Genomic DNA, 19,352 nt, shown 5'->3' with positions numbered 1-19,352 from the left:
ATCTGCCTTCACCCTCTGCTTGGCTCAGTGCACTGAGCTGTGTGTGTGTGTGTGTGTGCCTGTGTGTGTGCCTGCATGTGTGCATATAAACTGGCTTGTGCGTGTGTGTGTGTGTGTGTGTGTGTGTGTGTGTGTGTGTGTGTGTGTGTGTGTATGTGTGTGTGTGTGTGTGTGTGTGTGCGCGCAGATAACAGCAGGTTTCTCAGTAAGTTCTCCCCACATCCTGCCCTGAGCTGTGCAGGAACCCTGCGTCTCAACAGCACTACATGTCTGGAACCGCAGTCAAGGAGAGGAAACAGTATTTAGACTGGCCACCAGGGGGCAGTGGCCTCTCAGAAGATACTTCCTCTGTGTCGTCTTTACATTAATTACCGGCATATCCCGTTCTTTCTCATCTTCATTAACGATTTTATCTGAGTTCACCTCTCACCTCTTCACGAAAGAAATAATTATCTGCATCAAAGATAAATGATTGTCTGAAACTGCAAGAAATGTGGTGACAAAATGTATTTTGCTTTGGCTTCCACGTTTAAAACATTAAAATGCATATCCAGAAAGCAGATATTATTGATAATACAGGCTGTCCTGAACCTGTTGACCTTCGTCTTATCATTTCAGACTTTGACTCAAGTCCAGTCAAAAACAGGCCATTTCACTGTTCTTTCATGTCGACATTTGGCTGGTTCTATTCTGTTCTAACTTCATTTGGCTGGTTCTCTTCTGTTCCAACTTAATTTGGTTGGTTCTCTGTTCTAACTCCATGGTTGGTTCTCTGTTCTAACTCCATGGTTGGTTCTCTGTTCTAACTCCATGGTTGGTTCTATTCACTGTTACTTTAGTGACTGAGATCAAGGGCAAGTCCATCTCAGAGCAGCTGTTCTGCTGTTCTGTTCTACAACATTACACAGCATACAAGCAAGTGTGCACGGGCACGCACACACATGCATGCACACACACACACACACACACACACACACACACTAAGCTCATTCTCACAAACACATACAGTCACACACACACACATAAAGAAATTAGCTTCTCACAAACACACAGTCACACACACACACACACACACACACTTTATACACTGTTATATCAAAATGAATAACATGGAAGACTGCTTGGGGACTATGTCCCAGAATGAGAGGACACTCCTTGGCCGTTGCTATGGGCCTTAGGGGTCCTGCTCCACCCCAAAAGTGCTTGTGCCCCTCCACTGGCGCCCATAGTTGAATTAATTCATCATTCATTTTTGTTACATTAAATATACAAACTTTAATGGTGTGTTTTTTGTTCGACGGCCGCCATACTGAAAAAGGTACAAGTTACGCCAATGTAGCCGTTACGTAAGAGTGATTTCAGTTGGGAATCAAGCCGAGCTGTGCATTCCAGGCCACGCTGACTGTCATCGCAGCTTATCGGCTCTCACCCTAACTTTGAGGACATCTAGGCTACTGCAATGTGCGAAAACTCCTTTTCAACACAAAGAAACGTTTTCTCCGGGCATCAGCATAATATGTTGCGCAAACACAAGCTCGACATGCTCTCAGTCAGAGGGTGAGAGAGCCCAGTATACTTGGTATGCGTCAGTGCTGCACAAACACAATAGCATTATTGTATTAGCAAAAATAGTTAATCATAATTGTGTCCCCTCATGCAGTTCATGTGCCCCCCTTAAGACTGAGCCCTAGCAACGGGTCTGGGTCACTCACCAAGCAGAGAGGGGATTTCATGAGGATAATGCCAGAACACGTACATCGTCTCTCATAATGGAGGTGTGCTGGCTCTCATCAAGGAACTGCATGTCTTCCTTATGTCTGTCCCTCCTTCTCTCCATTATATTGTGAACCCCGTGTTGTATGAAGTTCACATGATTATCTTGATTATCTCCTCAGCTTAATGACTGTGATGTAAATGTAATGTAACCCTGCTCTGTATGACGTTGATATGACTATCTGGGGGAATCCCGCGCTGTATGAAGTTCATATGTAGCAGGTGTGTTGCTCAGGACCCTAGGATGTCACGTGTGAAGTTGTTTGGATCAGCGGTTCTGAAAAAAAAAAAAAAAAAAACGCCTGATTCTGCCCGATGCCCAACAGGCCCGATACCCAACGGCCACTAGGACCCAGTGTGGAGCTCCTTTCTCTATAGCCAAACCGCGGCAGGACCCACTCAACACGTGGAGTGGAGGTAGAGGTTCCTCAGAGGTTCCTCAGGTTCTACCTGGAGCCTGTGGTTCTAGTCCATAGAGGTTCTGTCATGCCAAAATTAGTCAGATTGTCTTATAATATTTTGTGACTTTTTGTTTGTTTGTTGCTAGCTCACTAGCTAACGTGTGACCGATGTCAATGTCACTGGTGTCTATAAAAAAAAAAAACTTGTCCACGAACAGCTAGTTGGGAGCTTGGTCTAGCAGGTCTATCTAGCTAGACCAGCTCCCAACATTAGCTACCAGCTCCCAACTAACTAGCATTTGTGGAGGTTTTCAATTCTATAGTATTTTTCATTTAAATTAATTATAAACATCAATATTATATATTAACTGACATCAATGACAAGTTAGCTTGTGAGCTAGCAACAAAAAAGAGGTCACATAATGTCATTGTTATTAGACAATCAGACCTTTTAACCGACACTATTTGGCAACCCGGATCCATTTTGGCATGACAGCTCCTCAGATTCAACCAATACCCTGTGGTTCTGGTCCATAGAGGTTCCTCAGTACCAGGAGCCTGTGGTTCTGGTCCATAGTGGTTCCTCAGTACCAGGACCCTGTGGTTCTGGTCCATAGAGGTTCCTCAGTACCAGGAGCCCATGGTTCTGGTCCATAGAGGTCTGTTAGTACCAGGAGCCTGTGGTTCTGGTCCATAGTGGTTCCTCAGTACCAGGAGCCTGTGGTTCTGGTCCATAGTGGTTCCTCAGTACCAGGACCCTGTGGTTCTGATCCATAGAGGTTCCTCAGTACCAGGAGCCTGTAGGTCTGTTTTTGATTGGAGGTGAGGACAGACCTGTGGGTTGGCGGGGGTTTGCAGGGAGGCTGAGTACTCTTGCTTGTCCACACCTTGTCACAGCGATCAGGCCGCCATCTAGTGTGTGTGTGTGTGTGTGTGTGTGTGTGTGATTCTCAAGGAGCAAGTCATCACTTCCTCTAAAACCCACACCTGGTTTCTACCTCCAGCCAGTTCCAGACACCTGCACAGGAAGCACGGACACACACACACTCACGCACACACACACACACACGCGCACACCCACACACTCATGCACACACACACACACACACACACACACACAAACAAACACTCACGCACGCACACACACACACACACTCACGCACGCACGCACACACACACACTCATGCACACACACACACACACACAAACAAACACTCACGCATATACTATACAGTAGTCTGTATCAAACGGTTAAAAGAGCGCCAACTAAATACATTATTTGACAGACAGCTCAATGATACTCTCTCAATACGGAGACATGCAGATCTGTTTGTGGTCGACCAACAGCAAAAATGAACTTGGGTTCTGATGTTATATTTGTTTGTTTTGCAGTGGGAAATGTTTTCTTTGTTCTTTTCTGTGTGTGTGTGTGTGTGTCCTTCATACACACACTTGTCAGCTGTCAGCACTAAATTTCTACACAGTGAAATGGAAGCGATGATTTTATTGGCAGCCCTGCAGCCATGCTGACCTCACCCAAACTTCCTTCTCTCATCTCACTGAACCGCCACCAGAGAGAGAGCCAGGAGAGAGGGGGAGAGGGAAGGAGAGAGACAGAGGGAGAGTTTGAGAGAGAGGGAGAGAGAGAGGGAAAGAACGGAAGGCAAAAGAGGATAAATGGATAGTATGTGAGAGAGATGGAGAGAAAGCAGGAATGGATTAAAAAAAAAACTAGAGAGGGAGAAAAGAAGAGAGGGAGAGATGGTGTGTGTGTGTGTGTGTGTGTGTGCGTGCGTGCGTGCGTGTCTGTGTGAGGCCCAACGTCGCATTACGTCTCGTCTCGCTCCTCTCATGAACGGATCCTTGTTTTCACATCCGCTGGCGCTGAGAGATATTCCTCACAGCCCCGACGCTCTTCAAAGTATTTATCCAAAACAGATGAGGTCGGCCTTGTTATGGTTGGTGGTTGGTTTGACACACACTTAGAGGAGTGTGACATAGTTCTGTCTGTTTAAAGGGCACCTCCTGTCAGGCTCGGAACATTTCCTGTACGTGTAGTTTTCTCGTCCTCGTCACTGACAGACGTGTGTGTGACGGGTAAACACAGCGTATCTTACTGCTATGGTGTAGCTTGTCGTAGCATTGCATCATGGGTGTCAGTCAATGCTAATGTCCAAATGTTGATGCTGCGCACTGGAGCATCATCTTTAGTCTCTGTGTAAAATCTTTTTGGTCTTTTTGTCTGAATTGTGCCTCATATTTTTGTGCCTTTTTGCTAAAATGTTGTATGTAAAATGTATGTAAAATGTAATGTGTGTGATGCGGTCGAGAGTTTTTAAATGAAAGTATTATTAAAGACAAAATAAAATGCTTGTATCTATTTCCTTTAGCTCATAACTCCCAAGTCTCTCCCATCGCGGGGTTAAGCTTGAACTGAAGGAAAATTAGGTGTTGTGTAAGTAGGCTACTGTATCAGGAGAGGAGTCATAGTTAACAGTAAGCAATAATTAATTATTCTGGCAGGGGTAGTATAGTAGTATTGTAGTAATAGGTATGCTGGTATGGTAGTCGAGTAGTTATTACTCAGGGGTAATAATTATTTTGCTAGTGGTTGTAGAGTAGTTATAGTGCTGTAGCAGTGGTGATAGTAAGGTTAATCCAACTTGTGATATTCCATCTATTTCTTTATTATTATTATTATTATTATTATAGTTATCCCCGTTCTTTGGGCCCCTAACTACTTCTTCATTCTTTGTGCTAGCAACTAGAACGTTCAAACTTAAAATGTTCATGATTTTTAGCTGTTTTTTAGATGTTTCCTGGATCTATTCAGATTTTTGATATTTAAAAAAAAGTTTTTTAGTAATTGCAGTTATAATAGTAGTTTTGGTAACACTATAATACAGCCTGTGTCTTACAGTGTCTTACCAGTGTCTTACTGGGTACTTACCGGGTACTTAGACCTACATGTAGTGTGGAGGGTGACGTGTTATGGAGTACACGGGAGCGTAGGTATTTGTACTTACTTATAAGCACGGGGTACTTACCGATAGGTACAGAGTACTTACAGGTAGGTACGGAGTACTTACCAGGTACTTACAGGTAAGTACCCGGTAAGTACCCTGTTTTCTGGCCCTGTACTTACCTGTAAGTACAAATAAAAAATACCTACGCTGCTCACCTTTATACCAACACCTCCAAAGCCCCAGAGTGGACTAGAGACACATGGTCTTCACCGTTGGGGGAAGGTGGGTGGTCCAGATAGGGGTACACTGTCTCTGACCGGCTCTGACCCAAGGGGACGGAGTTTCACCACCACACCGCTATCCACGCCACGGACTACGCAACTCAGAGTGGGCTAGAGACACGCGGTCTTCACCCATGGGTATATATGGAGGTCACTGCACTGCCCCTGACCTACTCTGACCCGGGGGGGCGGAGTCTCGCCACTACGCCACCATCCACGCCACAGACCCCACAACTCAGCCCCTGAGTGGGCTACAGACACACCGTCTTCCCCAGTGGGTGGCCCAGGTACACTGTCCCTGATTGGCTGTGACCCGCGGGGGCGGGGTCTTGCCCCCATGCCACTGTCAATGCCACAGACCTCACAACTCAGCCCCTAAGTGGGCTAGAGACACACAGTCTTCGCCGGTGAGGGCCTGGAAATTGCCCGGTCCGTAGTAGTACTAGCAGTAGTTTTTACATCCAGCTGCGGCAGCTACCCCACCTCACATTTCCTCCAGGAGATGTACTTTCCTGTTATTCTGGTAGTGGTAGCAGAGTAGTTGTAGTGGTGTAGTAGTGGTAATAGCAGTGCTAGTGTAGTTATAGTACTATAGTGGTGGTAATAGCAGTACTAGTGTAGTTATAGTACTATAGTGGTGGTAATAGCAGTACTAGTGTAGTTATAGTACTATAGTAGTGATAATAGCAGTGCTAGTGTAGTAATAGTACTGTAGTAGTGGTAATAGCAGTGCTAGTGTAGTAATAGTAGTGGTACAGTAATAGCAGTGCTAGTGTAGTTATAGTACTGGTAATAGCAGTGCTAGTGTAGTTATAGTACTGGTAATAGCAGTGCTAGTGTAGGTATAGTAGTAGTAATAGCAGTGCTAGTGTAGTAATAGTAGTAGTAATAGCAGTGCTAGTGTAGTAATAGTAGTGGTAAAAGAAGTGCTAGTGTAGTAATAGTAGTGGTAATAGCAGTGCTAGTGTAGTTATAGTACTGGTAATAGCAGTGCTAGTGTAGTTATAGTACTGGTAATAGCAGTGCTAGTGTAGTTATAGTACTGGTAATAGCAGTGCTAGTGTAGGTATAGTAGTAGTAATAGCAGTGCTAGTGTAGTAATAGTAGTGGTAAAAGAAGTGCTAGTGTAGTAATAGTAGTGGTAAAAGAAGTGCTAGTGTAGTAATAGTAGTGGTAATAGCAGTGCTAGTGTAGTTATAGTACTGGTAATAGCAGTGCTAGTGTAGTTATAGTACTGGTAATAGCAGTGCTAGTGTAGTTATAGTACTGGTAATAGCAGTGCTAGTGTAGTTATAGTACTGGTAATAGCAGTGCTAGTGTAGTTATAGTACTGGTAATAGCAGTGCTAGTGTAGTTATAGTACTGGTAATAGCAGTGCTAGTGTAGTTATAGTACTGGTAATAGCAGTGCTAGTGTAGTTATAGTACTGGTAATAGCAGTGCTAGTGTAGTTATAGTACTGGTAATAGCAGTGCTAGTGTAGTTATAGTACTGGTAATAGCAGTGCTAGGTTGTATCTCTGTCCCTGTCTATATTGTGAGGTGGGGTGTGCCTCACGGCAACTTGAGGAGGATGTCCATGTTGTTTTGAAGGGCCGGGCACGCCAACCCACACCAGACGTCATGTCGATGATTGATGTTTGGGGTCTCTTTAAGTACGTCTTCTGTGTTTGATGTGTGTGTGTGTGTGTGTGTGTGTGTGTGTCTGTGTTTGTGTGTGTGTATGTCTGTCTGTCTGTCTGAATACCAAAACCATTATTGTCTGTCTGTGTATTTGTGATCAACTTAATATACAGTAAACATTTGTGTATATCTGTGTGCTCACTCGTGTGTGTGTGTGTGTGTGTGTGAGAGAGAGAGAGAGAGAGAGAGAGAGAAGCAACTGCAGCTCGATCTGAAGCTCTTCTCCCTGACTGTCTCAGATCAATCTAGGTCACTCATGTGTGAACCCCAGGACCATGAGAGACAGACAGCAGAGACAGACAGGGAAGACAGACAGCAGAGACACACAGCAGAGACAGACAGGAGGGACAGACAGCAGAGACAGACAGGAGAGACAGACAGCAGAGACAGACAGCAGAGACAGACAGGAGAGACAGACAGCAGAGACAGACAGGAGAGACAGACGGCAGAGACAGACAGGAGAGACAGACAGGAGAGACAGACAGCAGAGACAGACAGCAGAGACAGACAGGAGACAGACAGCAGAGACAGACAGCAGAGACAGACAGGAGACAGACAGGAGAGACAGACAGCAGAGACAGACAGGAGAGACAGACAGCAGAGACAGACAGCAGAGACAGAGAGGAGAGACAGACAGCAGAGACAGACAGGGAAGACAGACAGCAGAGACACACAGCAGAGACAGACAGGAGGGACAGACAGCAGAGACAGACAGGAGAGACAGACGGCAGAGACAGACAGGAGAGACGGACAGGAGAGACAGACAGGAGAGACAGACAGCAAAGACAGACAGGAGACAGACAGCAGAGACAGACAGGAGAGACAGACAGGAGAGACACACAGGAGAGACAAACAGCAGACAGACAGCAGAGACAGAGAGGAGAGACAGACAGGAGAGACAGACAGCAGAGACAGACAGCAGAGACAGACAGCAGAGACAGACAGGAGAGACAGACAGCAGAGACAGACAGGAGAGACAGACAGGAGAGACAGACAGGTGAGACAGACAGGAGAGACAGACAGGTGAGACAGACAGGGGCGTAGCTCTGTGATCAGCGTTCACACAGGCCCAGACATGCGTTCAGCTGCTCTTCAAATCCCATTACATTTATCTCAAGTCATTTCACTCCTTTGTAATGCTTTTAGCCAAACAGAAAACCACTGTCAGTAACAGTCCTCATAAAGGGCTGGGATTCTCCAACAATCACCTGAGATTAAATACTGTGTCTCATATTTGACTCTCAGATAAGCTCCATATGGAAAAGATATATGAGATTTGTATAAGATTCTTATAAATTACACCTGAAAGTAAAACATATGGCAAAAACAAGATTCACACATACAATATATATAGGACCATATACATGTAGGACAACATCACATAAGACGACATATATGTCTAATCATGTAGGACAGCATGTCCAATCACATAGGACAACATATATGTCTAATTACATAGGCCAACATATACTGTACGTATGTCTAATCATATATCAATCAATCAATCAAAGCTTTATTTGTATAGCGCATTTCATACCCAGAGGCAACACAATGCACTTTACAGAGAACAAGGGAGGTGGGCATACGACCCACTCTCTACATATTCCAGACATATAGGACAACATATGTCCAATCAAAGGACACCATACAGTAATATGTCCAATCACATAGGACAACATATATGTCTAATCACATAGGACAACATATTGTAATATATCTTATCACATAGGACAACATATATGTCTAATAGGATAGTGGTCACTTTCACAGTAAAGATCTTGTATGACATAAGACAACAAACGCACATTTCTTAAGCGTCCATTACAGTAGACGTTTCTCATTGGGGATGGCTGCCATCATAATGAAGGAGACATCCGAGTTTGCAACTGGATATTTAGTTGTTCTGAGGAAGAGTGGGGTGGCTTAGGGCGAGAAGGATATTTAGTTCTTCTGAGGAAGAGTGGGGTGGCTTAGGGCGAGAAGGAAGGGCGTGCTTCCTTTAGAAGAGGGATCCACCAATAGTACCAGACTATTTAATCTGCTTTGGGAAATGGAGGATTAGGGGTAGGAAACGGCAAACAGTCATTGTGTGATGCAGGTCTTTGATGGCCTATACCTTGTCATTAGATGCAACTAACATTGCGTGGTAATTTCAGGTGGATTTAAGAGACTGAACGAGAGATATGGACACAGGTCTCTTTTATTGTAAAGAAAAACAAGCGATCGCTGGATAGTATTAATTGAAGCTGACAAAATAACACGATAAATAATTTACAAATATGTGCGTAGAATACTAGCACAATGAATTTCAACCACCTAAATTCAATGTTGTTTACGGCAATAAGAGTTAGTTTGATGTCAAAGTACTATATAATTTAATTCTTATATCAAACATTGAGAGATTATCTGTATCTATATTTAAGCCCCCACCCGATATCCTCATTTGCATAATCATCTTCCACCGTCGCCCGCCCCTCTTTTAGGGGGCGGGGCAACCGGGGGTAAGAACAGGTAAGAGCCTGGATCTTCCACTCACCTGTCACACTCCCCTACACACCCTCAACACCACCACCACCACCACCGCACGGCACAGGGACCCGCGGGAGCTACTCATCCCAGGGAGAGAGCACCTCCACCTGGCTAGAGAGTTGCCGTTGCCCCCTGAGGACCAGGAGGTCTGGTTCTACAGACGCGTGTGGAGGAGACAGGTTCCCACCTGTGCATCCGAAGGTAAGAGGGGAAAGAGCACACCGATTTTATAACGCACTGCTTCTGATATGGTTTCTGAAATATTCTTTTTCGATGTATAGTGAAATCAAAGACAGTTTTAATTGCTGCAAGGGACTGCAAATGTTCCAGCAATACACCACTCTAGGCTCAACGCACACACATTAACACTGTACACACACTGTATACATTCATCGCACACCATTTTGTATTTTGCACTGCTCAACTGCGCTGTCCTGTGTCTGCACTGTCCTGTCTAACGTTGTCTCCATCAGTGTTAACGACCAATTGATCAAAACAAATTCCTAGTATGTGTAAACACTATCATGGCTAATAAAACCCATTCTGATTCTACGCTGTGTGTTGAATGCAACTGTTTACAGTGTAATACACAAGCCACACTCTCCTCTTAAGTGGTTTTGGCAGGCGTTTCTCCTACTCCGGGACATCCGACACTGTTTTAAAGTGAGGGGAATTCCTCCTCTCTCTATGAGCTCCAGCCAGCTGTGTCATCTCCACAGCGGGGCGAGAGAGAGAGAGAGGGATTAGAACATATTTAGAGATTATTGAGGGAAATTACACTCCGGTTTGTATCCCTTTAATGTGACACGCTGTCAGATTTGATTTGTTTCATGTGGAACTCGTACCGGCGTTTAGAAAACGGCCAGGTTCCGACGTATCTACAGTGCGGCTACAGTGTGATATCAGGACCAGAGTCACCTTTATTAGCTATGGTAGTTTTTACACTACTAGAGATTTGCTTTGGTCAGTTGGTGCAGAAGCACACAGATGTAGACCAAACAAAACAATTTGACATCTCTATAATAAGAGGCACTGAAGTCTTGTCTATATATGTAAGTAATAAAGGAATTGTCAATCTCTTTTTCTACTTCAAAAGATCTTTACATCGCTTCGGATCCAATTAAAGTCAAATTACCATCAGAGGTTGTGCAGATGACTCAAAAAGCCTCTTTCTAATCTCCTACCTCTGAAGTTTATACCGTCTCATTTCATCTTTAAGTAGGCTATATGCAAGCCAGATCCTTATCCTATAGAGCTGCTCTGTGGGAGATGAAGAGCTTGTTTAACTAAACTCCTTTCATCTGCTATTACCTGCATCCACAGATCATCAGAAGAGACCCGTCGTGTTTGATGATGAGACTCCGCCCGTTCGCCTACCTGAAGGGACGACATCACTCACCTGAAAACTGGATGTAACTGGAAGAAGCCGAGAGAGGCGTCCATCGGCGTGCCGCCGTACCTCCGAGGATCTTGCTCCGCGCCATTTCACCGTTATTCACTTCAGTGCCATTGGGGTAAAGTCTCTGTTTCAGCCGATACCTTCCCCCGGACCTTCGACCAGGACTTAAAAAGAGCCAGACTATGAGCGCCACTTTCTCCCACCCCTTCATGGACCAGCGCCCCACGTACCTCAACAGGGGTAGCGGTCTGACATACAATCTGTCTCCCCCTAGTGGCCACTCGGAGAACCGCACCCTCTCTCACCACCACCATCACCACCATCGGCATTCCGGCTCCGCCTCGCTCGCCCACGCCGTCCCCTTCGTCCTGTACCCCTCCGGCGTGGACCCCGGCGGCCTCGGCCTCTACGAGGGCTCCTTCAGGGGGCACCACGGCCCCGGCCTTCTCCCCTACCTGCCCTCCTTCCACCACGGCCGCTTCGGCGTCTACGAGTGCCCCTTCGAGCCGGCGTTCATCCAGAAGAGGAACGAGCGCGAGCGCCAGAGAGTGAAGTGCGTGAACCAGGGCTACGCCAAGCTGCGCGACCACCTGCCAGGGGGCGCCAGAGAGAAACGGCTGAGCAAGGTGGAGACTCTGAGGGCGGCCATTCGCTATATTAAATACTTACAGGGCGTGGTGGAGGGGAAAGGGCCCGGGGCCTCCTGCGCGCTCGAGGACTCAGGGCGCAGCGACGGAGAGTCGCCTCCCCACTCCCTCTCTGACTCCTCCCCTTCCTCTTCTGGACTGGACTGCGGGGAGTCAGAGGGCTCTGGGAGCTAGGAGGAGGGCATTCTGGGAAGTGAAGTACTGTGAGAAAAGACACCTGGCTTGTTTTGGATGGTCATCCGTATGCTCAGGTGATTCCTACCGGGCGCTTGAAAAGGACGAACCCTGAGAAAAGCAAACCTGTGCACTAACAAGCATTGAATTTAATTAATAATTATTTTTAATGCACTCTTCTACCATTGTTTTAACCACCACATGATGAAATGTTTTAGGACGCCAACAAGTTTTGATAAAACAAAAAATCAAAGACTCAATATTAATTTCACGTCTGTTAATATTAGTTTTTGCCATTGTTCTAGACCAATAAAGAAATGAGACTCATCTTTCTATGTGTTTTTTTGGAACGTACAGTAGAGGCAACACTATGACTGATCTTGGGAGGCCAAATTGCCAAATTGACTTCTCACTAAAGTTTTGCTGTGTGTTTAGTGTCTAAATATACAAAGCATGACGCAATACACAAAGTATCATCTTGCACAAAGCATAGGTATGATAAGAGTGCAACTCGAAACCCATAGTAGGCTCTGTTGCATGTGCGAGAACCTCCAATTGTTGATACACATTCAACCATAATCCTGTCATACACAAACACATTTCCCTCTGTGACTCCCATTAATTATTCTACCCCCAGACACGTATATGGTAATCTGGGTGAGTAGCCAATGAACGAGCGGCATAACACCATTGGCTACTGTGCTAGAATGTGTGTCTGTCATCTAAGGCAATCAAAAGTCTTCAAAGGACACATAACCAAAAGCCTGAGGACTTGGTCAGTAAGAGGCCATCGCTACACCTTACTAGTCAATTAAGAGGTATTACGCAACTGTCAATGGCCCCGCTAAACCAGCCCCCTAGACTTGCTGCGTGTGACCCCCCCGCCCCCGTCGCCCCTGAACCCTGCCCCCCCCCCCCATCCCCCCACCCCCTCGCCTAGGGGCCATATATGTTCCCCTGTCCCCTCATGTCAACCCTCCCCAGAGGAATGACACTCATTGTCTAAATATATATCCTCTGTCCTGACCAACTGTTCGGCCAACCAATACTCAACACAGACAGGCAGAGAGAGTGGTAGAGAGGGAGAGAGAGAGAGAGACAAGCAGAAAGACAAGGAGAGAGTCAGTCAGACAAGGGTTGACGGAGCTAGAGAGAGGACAGGGAGAGACAGATGGGGGAGAGAAGAGAGGACAGGTAAGGAGTGAGAAGCAGAAGAAGAAGAAGAAGAAGAAGAAGGAGTGTTCATTACGCGTCGCAGCTCACGCCTGGAAATAGCTACGTCGCTCGCTAACCTGTCGGAATACGGCGTATCCCAGCTCCAGCCGCTGTCTTGTTGACCTGCCTCCTCTTCGAGCCGGTTTCCCCCTCCCGTTGGAGCCAAGATGGAGGGTGGTAGCGACCCGCCAATGATGTCCTACATTATGGACGAGGAAACTCTGAAGAGGAAGCAGAAAGAGAAGCTGAAGAAGCTGCTGGCCACCGGGGGAAACCCTCGTCCGGCGCGATCGCTCTTCTTCCTCACGCTCAAGAACCCCATCCGCAAGGCCTGCATCAACATCGTGGAGTGGAAGTATCCTTTAGGGGACAGGGGTCAAGGGTTATGGGGTCATGGGCATGTTCATTAGGCTACAGGATAATTGTGCTGGAAAGGTCTAATTGGATTCGGCCATTGAGTTAGAAGACATCGAATTAGATTCTCATTTGTTGTGGGTTGAGCAGGTTTAGCATCAAACTCCAATTCAGCCCAATCAGGTTGTTAGCTTGACAGCACTTTGAAAATGAAGCCAGTTTACTCCATAGGTTCAAACAAAGCATCAAGTGGAATTAGACAATATTCAGAACCCAGATAGCAAGCGGATCTGGGCCATATACAGGCCAGATCTGGCCCTTGTGGCTTAGTTCCAGCCCATATATGGCCCAGAATTATTACACATCTGCTTGCTATCTGGGAACACATCAGCTAAAGCACAAAATTAGATTTACTACTTAAAGTAGGTTACTACTATTACAAGAACACTATTGGCTGAGTCCTACACATCAACACTTACCCTGCCATTCTGCTTAGGTAAGCACCAACCACTCAGTCTCTAGTAATGCTATTCTTGTGTACCAATCCACCACAGCCGTTGATGGCACTTTTTGGATATGCAAAATATGAGTTTGTTGAGGCAGCACGGTGATATTTCTAGAGGATGGACAGCTGTCTTTCCATGTCACTAGCTAAAAACAGACACGTTAAGCTGAGAGAATGCTGCGTCACAGCGCCCCCACTGGTAGAACCAGGAGCTTGCAGTCTGAAAGCAGTCTATAGCAGTAGACCTACTGTACGCACGCCCAAATTATTAATATTTTTCGGAATAAGTTGTTCAGTGAAGTTGTTAAAATGTTAACTTTTGTTAACATCCCCACACTAAATATAAACTTTCAAGAATGCACGCGCCATTCTGACCTCCCAACAGTCGTATGAAATTGCGGCTGCTAGAGATCCATCTTGACGCAGGTGCCTACAGATGTAGGTCACACAATCTGGTCACAGATCTATCGTTGTCACTCGAACATCCCTGCATGTGTCCTGTTTTTTTCCCAGGCTATATGGGGCACTCCCTACTGAGGTGGCACCAGCACAGACAGAGATGACCCTGAAATAACTTTATTGATTAAGTCGATCTCCTTGCACTACTAAGATTCCTGGTGGTTGGTGCTGCAATTTGATACAAAACAAGCGAACCCCTCTCTCAGGTGTGGCTGGAGCTCTGGCCGTGGTTGTGACTCCCTTAATAGATGGGAGATGATGAAATCTTCCACCAATAAAAAAAAAGGTACATTCTACCGTGAACCAACATGGCTCCGAAATGAGGTTTTCAAAGGAGGTTCTCCACACAGAAATCAATCAACCCTTTGTCTGAGAGTATAGCCGTGCCGTAGTGGTGGGAGGAGTCAAGCAGCGATGAGCTGTGGGGACTCATTGATAAGTCATCCCAGATAGCAAGCGGATCTGGGCCATATACAGGCCAGATCTGGCTCTTGTGGCTTCGTTCCGGCCCATATATGGCCCAGAATTATCACACATCCGCTTGCTATCTGGGATCCACCATTACTGTATGAATCCAGATGGGAAACGTTGCCAACCGAGCCCGACCGGAACTAAGACAGACGTTGGCCTCCGATGTGTTTTTCCTGAGCGTTGACCTCCAGGCCGTTTGAGATCATCATCTTGCTGGCCATCTTCGCCAACTGTGTGGCGCTGGCCGTGTACCTGCCCATGCCCGAGGAGGACAGCAACAACACCAACAGCAACCTGGTGAGTGAGTGTGTGTGTGTGTGTTGTGTGTGTGTGTGTTGTTTGTGTGTGTGTGTGTGTGTGTTGTGTGTGTGTGTGTGTGTGTGTGTTGTGTAGTGTGTGTGTGTGTGTTGTTTGTGTGTTGTGTGTGTGTGTGTGTGTGATCATAGGGTCGGCGGTTCGAATCCCGCCTCCTCCTGTCCACATGTCGAAGTGTCCTCTGGCCAGACACTGAACCCCAAATTGCTCCCAATGAGCAGACTGGCACCTTGCATGGCAGCTGCCACCATTGGTGTGTGAAGATATGGGTGAATATGGGTGAATGAGAGGCCATTGTAAAGCGCTTTGAATAATGTGTGTGTGTGTGTGTGTGTGTGTGTGTGTGTGTGTGTGTGTGTGTGTGTGCCTGCATGCAGGTGTGTGTGAATTGCACTACGGCCTCCATCACAGCTGAACCTTCATGACATCAGGGTGACGCTCACAGCTTCAGTTCTTCTCCGGCTTGTCCCTCTAAATTGGGACATGAATATCATCGTCCCACAATATTGGACGGTGATGAATGGCTCGTTACTGCAGACGGTGCCATCCAAGCGCTCCACACAGGCTTTGGCGCTGTTCCAAGACCGAGTTGTGCGATAACATCATATCTACGGGCGGGACCAGGGGTCTGGTATCCAGTGAGGTCACCTTGGTGACATTTCTCCCGGGCGCGATGGCCTTGGCGCAAGCCAGGTTGACTTCATCAGCGGTGATTTGATCTAGCTGTAGAAAGTTGACGCTGTTTGTAGTTTCTGGATGTCTGTCTGTGATGGACTTAATGTTGCTCAGCTCTAATGTTCGTTTTAATTGCTATAGTATAGTAGTAGTATAGTAGAGGTATAGTAGAGGTATAGTAGTAGTTTAGTAGAAGTATAGTAGTAGTATAGTAGATGTATAGTAGTAGTATAGTAGTAGTATAGTAGTAGTATAGTAGAAGTATAGTAGTAGTATAGTATGTCCAGTCATTGAATGGGTTTGTTTCCAATCTCTCAAATATAACAGGTCAGTTTCCTAACGTACTGTAAGTTCAGTTGGTTTGCTGCTTTGTGTTGTTTTGTAATCACTCCCACTCAGGGGCGTTCCTCAAAATTCTGGGCTCTATACATTAACAATGTCTGTGGGCCCCCTTCCTCTCCCTCTACACAAAATAAAAGGGGGAAAAACAGTGACTGGTGATAAAAAAAAAAGTGTGTGTGTGTGGGGGGGGGGCGTCTCGGGGGGGGGGGGGGGGCGGTGAGGTGCTTGTGACTGAGTGAAAAAATCTCACTCCAAACAAATTCCAGGACTTTCAAGGGCCCTCTCTCTCCCTACTGGGCCCCTGGGTAGTCAGTCCCCCCCCCCCCCCCCCCGTGACGCCCATGCTCCCACTACTGGAGCATGTGTTGGTGTGCTATACAGTGCACAATTATTTGCCCACATACTGATTTTCCAGCTCAGCGGTGGTAAACGTCAGGACATACCTTCTAAAGGGCAGCTTCTGTATATGAGTATTCATGTGTGACAGACCCAGCCCAGATGAGCCTGTCCTCCAGGGCTAGACGCATACATCCTGCTCACATCACAACAGCCCGAGGACAGAAACCAAACGCTGATAGCTTCTGGCTCCGCCCCCCTCTCTCCTTCCCCCGCCCCCCGTCTCAGAACCGGTTCTGTTCGGTTCTGGGTAATGTAGTTGATCAGAATCAGAATCAGATTGATTTTTTGCCAGGTAGGTTTTCACACACACTAGGAATTTGTTTTGGACTGCTGGTGCATGACGCTAACTAGACAACAGCAGACAAATCAAATCAAATCAAACTTTATTTGTATAGCGCATTTCATACACAAAGGCAACACAATGTGCTTTACAGAGAGCAATGGGAGGGTGTGCATAGGTCCCACCCCTACATATACCAGAGGGAAGCAAAAAAACAGTTTCACCCGGGGGCCAGAAAAGTGAGCTGTAAAAATTCCTCCCTGGGTGCAAGAAGTAGACAGGACATCGCAAAAGACATGACGGTGCAAATGACTGTCACAAGAGCTCTTGTGATGATCTTGGACAGTCACACAGGACTTCGGAGGCCAAGGCTGGCATTGGTCCAGTGACCTGCATCCCCCCAGAATCCCAGACATCTCCACACTTACACTCGCAGCGACGCTAATCCTGTCCCGGCTTAATTTAGGCCGTGGTTCAAAGAGAGAGGTCGCCGCCGGCCCCCTGTGGGGGTGTTGTGGGGGCCTGTGAGAATACACCGTTTCGCTTGGTTTAGTTTCAATATTTGTCGAGTTTTCATTTATTAAATCCACATTTAGCCAGTAAACAGTTATGGTCGAGAGGATGGGTATGAACTAGCCGTGCAGGGCTGCGTTCAAATTTGGCTAACAGAAGCGAACGTTCGTCGCAATGTTCAACGCATTACTGAACCGAGTAGAACAATGTCCCGCCCTTCATCACCAGGAAGTTTGAATCACAGAGCAGGGGATCAATATATGATTATGATTCCCCATTCAGTTATGCGCCGGTCTCTGTTCACCCTGTTGTGTGATTGGTGTTCAGTCTGATGGATCCAACAGCTGAGCCGTATAGTGACGTCAGACGCAAACGATCTGTTCCCGTCAGAACTGTGGTCGGCGGGTGACAACAGCTTGTCTGCTCAGACACACACACGCACGCACGCACGCACACACACACACACGCACGCACACACACAAACACACATACGCCTACACATACACACACACACACACACATACACACACCCACACACACACACGTCCTTGACCAAGGTGATGGAGAGGAGCAGGTGCTGCTCACACACACTCACACACACTCACACACACTCACGCACACACACTAACACACACTCACGCACACTTCAGTCCCTGACCCCTGCAATGGGTACTGGGTGTGTAAATGGCTTATATTTAGTATTTAGATCTCCCCTCATCAATGTACTGGTACTGTACACACAACAGCAACGGAATTGTGTGTGTGGGTGTGTGTGTATGTGTGTGTGTGTATGTGTGTGTGCGTGTCTGTGTGTGTTTGTGTGTGTGTGTGTGTGTGCATGTCTGTGTGTGTGTGTATGTGTGTGTGCGTGCGTGTCTGTGTGTGTGTGTGTGTGAGTGTGTGCTTGTGTGTGTGTGTGTGTGTGTGTGTGTGTGTGTGTGTGTGTGTGTGCGTGCGTGTCTGTATGTCTGCGTGTGTATGTGTGTGTGCGTATCTGTGTGTGTTTGTGTGTGTGTGTGTGCATGTCTGTGTGTGTGTGTATGTGTGTGTGCGTGCGTGTCTGTGTGAGTGTGTGCTTGTGTGTGTGTGTGTGTGTGTGTGTGTGTGCGTGTCTGTGTGTCTGTGTGTGTGTGTGTGTGTCTGTGTGTGTGTGCTTGTGTGTGTGTATGTGTGTGTGTGTGTGTGTCTGACACATCGTGTTCATATGAATTTACTGCTATATGTGTGTAAACTGAAGGGATTGTGTTACAAGAATACAAATAAAGACACACATGCAGTAGTTGGCTACTATACTAGAAAAGCCTTGAGGGTTGCCAGATTCTAAACTTAACGCCATGTCAAGTTTTAATGCCACGTCACTGCACTGTGACACTGCAAACATCTATAAAAACGTTATTGACATTTTGCTTTATTTACACCGTAAACAGCCCTGCACATGGCCTTTCTCCTGTGCTGATACTCAGACCCTATAAAGCAATGAGGCCTCAAATAGAACAGAGCATAGCATGTTAGCATCAACCTACTGTTGCCATAAACATGCTGTTAACCATCATCCCAACTGTTAGCCATCGTCCAGACTGTTATCATCCCCTACTGTTAGCCATCAACCTACTGTTAACCATCATGCTGACTGTTAGCCATCATCCCGACTGTTAGCCATCAACCAACCTGACTGTTAACCATCGTCCTGATTGTTAGCCATCATCCAGACTGTTATCATCCCCTACTGTTAGCCATCAACCAACTGCTAGCCATCATCCAGACTGTTAAACATCAACCATCCCAACTGTTAGTCATCATCCCCTACTGTTAGCCATCAACCGACTGTTAGCCATCATCCCGACAGTTAGCCATCATCCAGACTGTTGACCATCATCCATGGCTGTTAGCCATCATCCAGACTGTTAACCATCATCCCAGACTGTTAGCCTGTTTGCATGCTTTCCAGCTCAGTGCTAATGCTAATGCTATAG

The 19,352-nt window shown here is 46.5% G+C and overlaps 2 protein-coding genes across 2 annotated transcripts in view; both read left to right on the top strand.

Annotated features, from left to right (window-relative positions):
• Window positions 1-11,212: 11,212 nt before the first annotated feature.
• Window positions 11,213-11,851, top strand: LOC311315123 (achaete-scute homolog 5-like; the record flags this gene model as incomplete). The annotated part of the gene is made up of 1 exon (XM_084445725.1): window positions 11,213-11,851. One exon carries the CDS (start codon window positions 11,213-11,215, stop codon window positions 11,849-11,851), a length of 639 nt encoding a protein of 212 aa, XP_084301851.1.
• A 1,382-nt stretch (window positions 11,852-13,233) lies between these two features.
• The window catches only part of cacna1sa (calcium channel, voltage-dependent, L type, alpha 1S subunit, a), a gene marked incomplete at both ends in the record, with an annotated part of 52,821 nt that continues 46,702 nt past the window's right edge, over window positions 13,234-19,352 (top strand). The window contains 2 exons of the mRNA XM_084445724.1: window positions 13,234-13,421; window positions 15,047-15,152. Of these exons, the coding sequence (XP_084301850.1) occupies window positions 13,234-13,421; window positions 15,047-15,152 (294 nt within the window). The remainder of the gene's footprint in view (window positions 13,422-15,046; window positions 15,153-19,352) is intronic.

This window comes from Borostomias antarcticus, assembly GCF_949987555.1.
Source record: "Borostomias antarcticus genome assembly, chromosome: 11".
NCBI classification, from domain to species: Eukaryota; Metazoa; Chordata; class Actinopteri; order Stomiiformes; family Stomiidae; genus Borostomias; species Borostomias antarcticus.
This window is presented reverse-complemented; position numbering and strand designations above follow the sequence as displayed.